The 6,213-nt window shown below is 66.7% G+C and overlaps 1 protein-coding gene across 2 annotated transcripts; it reads left to right on the forward strand.

The window, feature by feature from the left end:
- Positions 1–422: 422 nt before the first annotated feature.
- LOC141727962 (E3 ubiquitin-protein ligase HUWE1-like) lies at positions 423–5,126 on the forward strand. Of its 2 annotated transcripts, none has more exons than XM_074534251.1 (3): positions 423–627; positions 2,025–2,192; positions 4,081–4,119. In XM_074534251.1, exons 1-3 carry the CDS (start codon positions 461–463, stop codon positions 4,082–4,084), a joined length of 339 nt encoding a protein of 112 aa, XP_074390352.1. In that variant the 5' UTR covers positions 423–460; the 3' UTR covers positions 4,085–4,119. The 2 variants fall into 2 exon arrangements, with proteins under 2 accessions (XP_074390352.1, XP_074390351.1); XM_074534250.1 differs by lacking the exon at positions 4,081–4,119 and adding an exon at positions 4,984–5,126 and having other exon boundaries at positions 424–627.
- Positions 5,127–6,213: the final 1,087 nt, after the last annotated feature.

Here is a 6,213-nt window from a genome sequence, read left to right on the forward strand (position 1 = left end):
CCCCCGGAGTGACCGCTGTGCCCTGGAGTGACCACTGTCCCCTCAAGTGACCGCTGTCCCCTGGAGGGACCGCTGTCCCCCCGGGTGACCGCTGTCCCCTCAAGTGACCGCTGTGCCCTGGACTGACCACTATCCCCTGGACTGACCACTGTCCCCCGGAGTGCCCGCTGTCCCCCTGGAGTGACTGCTGTCCCCTGGAGTGACCACTGTTCCCTGGAGTGACCGTTGTCCCTTGGAGTGACCACTGTCCCCTCAAGTGACTGCTGTCCCCCTGGAGTGACTGCTGTGCCCTGGACTGACCGCTGTCCCCTGGAGTGACCGCTGTGTCCTCAAGTGACCGCTGTGTCCTGGAGTGACCACTCTCCCCCTAAGTGACCGCTGTCCCCCTGGGTGACCGCTGTCCCCCGGAGTGACCACTGTCCCCTGGAGTGACCGCTGTCCCCGCAGGCTCCAGGCCGTCATGTGCATCATCAGCACCATCATGGAGTCGTGCCCGTCCACCTCGAGCTTCTACAGCAGCGCGGCCAAGCCGCCGCACAACGGCATGAACAACATCATCCGCCTGTTCCTCAAGAAGGGGCTGGTCAACGACCTGGCCCGCGTGCCCCACAGCCTCGACCTGTCCAGGTGAGGGGCTTTGGGGGGGTCTGGAGGGGGTTTGGGGGGGTCTTGAGGGGGTTTGGGGGGGACTTGAGGGGTTTTCAGGAGTCTTGAGGAGGTTTGGGGAAGCTTTGTTGGGGTTTTGAGGAGTTTTCAGGGGTCTTGAGGGGGTTTGGGGGGTCTTGAGGGGGTTTGGGGAAGCTTCATTGGGGTCTTGAGGAGTTTTCAGAGGTTTGGAAGGGTGTTGAGTTTTCAGGGGTCTTTGCGGGAGCTTCATTGGGGTTTTGGGGGGGTCTTGAGAGGTTTTCAGGGGTCTTGAGGGGTTTTGGGGGGGTCTTGAGGGGTTTTCAGGGGTCTTGAGGGGGTTTGGGGAAGCTTCATTGGGGTTTTGAGGAGTTTTCAGGGGTGTTGAGGGGGTTTAGGGGGTCTTGAGGAGTTTTCAGGGGTCTTGAGGGGGTTTGGCGGAGCTTCATTGGGGTCCTGAGGAGTTTTCAGGGGTCTTCGTGGGAGCTTCATTGGGGTTTTGGGGGTCTTGAGGAGTTTTCAGGGGTTTTTGGGGGCGCTTCAGTGGGGTCCCTGCCAGGTCTGGGGGGATCCCTTTGGGGTTGGGGGTCCCTGCTGGGTTCAGGGGATCCTTTTGGGGTTTGGAGCTCCTTTGCTGGTTTGGGAGTCCCTGCCAGGTTTGGGGTCTCTGCCGGGATTGGGGAGGTCCCTGCCGGATTTGGGGTCTCTGCCGGGTTTGGGGGTCCCTGCTGGGTTTGGGGGGATCCCTGCTGGATTTGGGGTCTCTGCCGGGATTGGGGGGATCCCTGCCGAGTTTGGGGGGTCCCTGCTGGATTTGGGGGAGGAGTCTTTGCTGGATTTAGGGGGTGTCCCTGCTGGAATTTGGGCTCCCCTTGGGTTCAGGGGTCCCTGCTGGGTTTGGGGGGGTCCCTGCAGGGTTTGGGGTCTCTGCCAGGATTGGGGGATCCCTGCTGGGTTTGGGGGTCCCTGCTGGATTTGGGGGTGTCGGTGCCGGGTTTGGGGATCCCTGTTGGGTTTGGGGTCCGTGCCGGGTTTGGGGGTGTCGGTGCCGGGTTTGGGGGGTGTCGGTGCCGGGTTTGGGGATCCCTGTTGGGTTTGGGGGTGTCGGTGCCGGTTTGGGGGGTCCCTGCCGGGTTTGGGGGTGTCGGTGCCGGGTTTGGGGGTGTCGGTGCCGGGTTTGGGGAGGGTCCCTGTTGGGTTTGGGGTCTCTGCCGGGTTTGGGGATCCCTGTTGGGTTTGGGGGTCCATGCCGGGTTTGGGGGGGGTCCCTGCTGGATTTGGGGGGATCCCTGCTGGGTTTGGGGTCTCTGCCGGGTTTGGGGGTGTCGGTGCCGGGTTTGGGGGGGGTCCCTGTGGGTTTGGGGTGTCGGTGCCGTTGGGTGCCAGCGCTGTGCCCGCAGCCCCAACATGGCCAACACGGTGAACGCGGCGCTGAAGCCGCTGGAGACGCTGTCGCGCATCGTGAACCAGCCCAGCGGGCTCTTCGGTGCCAAGGGCTCCTCCAGCAAGAGCAAGGCCGAGGGCAACGGGGGCGCCCGCGAGGCGGGGGGCGGCGCCCCCCGATGGAGGTACCCCCCCTCTGCGACCCCCGGGTCACCCCACGGCCCCCAGGGTCACCCACGGCCCCCAGGGTCACCAACGGCCCCCAGTATCACCCTATGGTCACAGCCCCCACTGTCACCCAGTGTCACCCACAGCTGCACCCACGGCCCCAGGGTCACCCACAGCTGCACCCACGGCCCCCAGGGTCACCCAGTGCTGCACCCATGGCCCCAGGGTCACCCCATGGTCACAGCCCCAGTGTCACCCAGTGTCACCCACTGCTACACCCACGGCCCCCACTGTCACCCACAGCTGCACCCACAGCCCCCAGTGTCACCCCCAGCTACACCCATGGCCCCCAGTGTCACCCACAGCCACCTGGTGTCACCCCACAGCCCCCAGGGTCACCCACTGCTACACCCACAGCCCCAGTGTCACCCACAGCTGCACCCATGGCCCCAGGGTCACCCTATGGTCACAGCCCCCAGTGTCACCCACAGCCCCAGGGTCACCCACAGCCCCCAGGGTCACCCCATGGTCACACCCCCAGTGTCACCCACAGCTACACCCATGGCCTCAGGGTCACCCACAGCCACCTGGTGTCACCTCATGGCTTCCAGTGTCACCCACAGCCACACCCACAGCCCCCATTGTCACCCACTGCTACACCCACGGCCCCCACTGTCACCCACTGCTACACCCACAGCCCCCAGGGTCACCCACAGCCACCTGGTGTCACCCCACAGCCCCAGTGTCACCCACAGCTACACGCATGGCCCCCAGTGTCACTCCATGGTCACAGCCCCAGGGTCACCCACAGCCCCCAGTGTCACCCCATGGTCACAGCCCCCAGTGTCACCCACAGCTACACCCACGGCCCCCACTGTCACCCACAGCTACACCCATGGCCCCAGGGTCACCCACAGCCACCTGGTGTCACCTCATGGCTTCCAGTGTCACCCACAGCCACACCCACAGCCCCCACTGTCACCCACTGCTACACCCATGGCCCCAGGGTCACCCACAGCCACCTGGTGTCACCTCATGGCTTCCAGTGTCACCCACAGCCACACCCACAGCCCCCACTGTCACCCACTGCTACACCCATGGCCCCAGGATCACCCACAGCCCCATGGTCACCCCATGGTCACACCCCCAGTGTCACCCACAGCTACACCCACGGCCCCAGGGTCACCTACAGCCACCTGGTGCCACCCCACAGCTACACCCACAGCCCCCAGGGTCACCCCATGGTCACACCCCCAGTGTCACTCACGGCCCCAGGGTCACCCACGGCCCCAGTGTCACCCACAGCTACACCCATGGCCCCCGGTGTCACCCCATGGTCACAGCCTCAGGGTCACCCCCAGCTACACCCATGGCCCCAGGGTCACCCACAGCCACCTGGTTACACCCCATGGTCACAGCCCCCACTGTCACCCACAGCTACACCCACAGCCCAGGGTCACCCACAGCCACCTGGTGTCACCCCATGGCTTCTAGTGTCACCCACAGCTGCACCCATGGCCCCCGTGTCACTCACAGCCATACCCACAGCCCCCAGGGTCACCCACAGCCCCCAGGGTCACCCACAGCCCCCAGGGTCACCCACAGCCACCTGGTGTCACCCACGGCCCCCAGTGTCACCCCATGGCTTCCAGTGTCACCCACAGCTACACCCACGGCCCCCAGTGTCACCCCACAGCCCCACCCCCAGTGCCATCCCCAGCCCTCCCAGTCCATCCTTGGTCACCCCAGGTCACCCCCCTGCCCCTCAGTGTCCCCCCATCTCCTGCCCCTCCTTTACCTGCCCCCTTCCCCCCAGGGGACCCCCATGTCCCCCTGTGACCCCCCTGTCCCCCCACACCCTGTGATACCCCAGGGGGACCCCCATGACCCCCCTGTGACCCCCAGGTGACCCCGGGGACCCCGAGCCCCCCAAGGAGGACACAGAGGTGGCAGAGGGGGATTGTGACCCCTGCCCCATCCCCCCACACCCTGTGACCCCCCAGGGGGACCCCCTGTCCCCCACACCCCCCATGACCCCCCTGTGACCCCCCAGGTGACCCCGGGGACCCTGAGCCCCCCAAGGAGGACGTGGAGGTGGCACACGGGGACCCCCCTGTCCCCTCTGTGACTCCCCCCCCATCCCCTGTGACCCCCCCAGGGGACCCCCCTGTCCCCCCTGTGCCCCCCCCAGGTGACCCCGGGGACCCCCCTGTCCCCTCACACCGCCTGACCCCCCTGTGACCCCCCCAGGGCCCAGGGGACCCTCCCTGACCCCCGTGTGACCCCCCAGGTGACCCCGGGGACCCTGAGCCCCCCAAGGAGGACGTGGAGGTGGCACACGGGGACCCCCCTGTCCCCTCTGTGACCCCCCCCCCCATCCCCCCATGCCCTGTGACCCCCCAAGGGGACCCCCCTGTGGCCCCCAAACCCCCATGACCCCCCTGTGCCCCCCCTGTGACCCCCAGGTGACCCCGGGGACCCTGAGCCCCCCGAGGAGGACACAGAGGTGGCAGAGGGGGATTGTGACCCCTGCCCCGTCCCCCCACACCCTGTGATACCCCAGGGGGACCCCCCTGACCCCCCCACACCCCCCATGACCCCCCGGGGACCCCGAGCCCCCCAAGGAGGACGTGGAGGTGGCACACGGGGACCCCCCTGTCCCCTCTGTGATCTCCCCCATCCCCTGTGACCCCCCCAGGGGACCCCCCTGTCCCCCCTGTGACCCCCCCAGGGGACCCCGGGGACCCCCCTGACCCCTCACACCCCCTGACCCCCCTGTGACCCCCCTGACCCCCGTGTGACCCCCAGGTGACCCCGGGGACCCCGAGCCCCCCGAGGAGGACGCGGAGGCCGCTCAGGCCGAGGCGGCCGACGGGGACATGGACGGCGAGGCCGAGGGGGACACGGTGGTGCTGGCCGGGCAGCCCGAGGGGCTCAGCACGCAGGAGATGCAGGTCAGAGACCCCTCCCCAAATCACCCCGAGACCCCGAGTGCCCCCCAGCACCCCCAAACCCCCCCCCGTGCCCCCCACAGGTGGAGAACGAGCTGGAGGATCTGATCGATGAACTGCTGGAGAGGGACGGCGCCGACGGCAACAGCGCCATCATCGGTGAGGGACGGCAGTGACCAATGGCAGGGAGTGACCAATGGGCAGGGGAGTGACCGCTGGACATTGGGGTGACCACTGGGCAGGGGAGTGACCGCTGGGCAATGACCCCTGGGCAGGGGAGTGACCACTGGGCATTGGGGTGACCGCTGGGCAGTGACCGCTGGGCAGCTGAGTGACCACTGGGCATTGGGGTGACCACTGGGCAGGGGAGTGACCACTGGGCAGTGACCACTGGGCAGGGGACTGACCACTGGGCAGTGACTGCTGGGCAGGGGAGTGACCCCTGGACTGTAGAGTGCTGGCCAGCACCGTGACCACTGGGCAGTAGGGTGACCCTGGCCATCAGAGTGACCCCCTGGCCATCAGAGTGACCCCTGGCCATCAGAGTGACCTCTGGCCATCAGAGTGACCCTGACGATCAGAGTGACCCCCTGACCATCAGGCTGACCCCCTGGCCATCAGAGTGACCCCTGACCATCAGAGTGACCCCTGGCCATCAGAGTGACCCCTGACCACCAGAGTGACCCCTGACCATCAGAGTGACCCCCTGACCATCAGAGTGACCCCTGGCCATCAGAGTGGCCCCTGACCCATCAAAGTGACCCCCTGACCATCAGAGTGACCCCTGGCCATCAGGGTGACCCCTGACCACCAGAGTAACCCCCTGACCCATCAGAGTGACCCCCTGACCATCAGAGTGACCTCCTGGCCATCAGAGTGACCCCTGACCATCAGAGTGACCCCTGGCCATCAGGGTGACCCCTGACCATCAGAGTGACCCCTGGCCATCAGAGTGACCCCTGGCCTTCAGAGTGACCCCTGACCATCAGAGTGACCTCCTGACCATCAGAGTGGCCCCTGACCATCAGGGTGACCCCTGACCATCATAGTGACCCCCTGGCCATCAGAGTGACCCCTGGTCATCAGA

This window comes from Zonotrichia albicollis, unplaced genomic scaffold, assembly GCF_047830755.1.
Source record: "Zonotrichia albicollis isolate bZonAlb1 unplaced genomic scaffold, bZonAlb1.hap1 Scaffold_433, whole genome shotgun sequence".
In the NCBI taxonomy this organism is placed as follows: domain Eukaryota; kingdom Metazoa; phylum Chordata; class Aves; order Passeriformes; family Passerellidae; genus Zonotrichia; species Zonotrichia albicollis.

What these genes read in the sequence shown, in the direction of transcription:
- LOC141727962 (XM_074534251.1), top strand. Translation starts at nt 461, where the DNA reads ATGTGCATCATCAGCACCATCATGGAGTCGTGCCCGTCCACCTCGAGC. An exon ending in CACAGCCTCGACCTGTCCAG is followed by an intron (nt 628 to 2,024) that starts GTGAGGGGCTTT and finishes CTGTGCCCGCAG; the next exon opens with CCCCAACATGGCCAACACGG.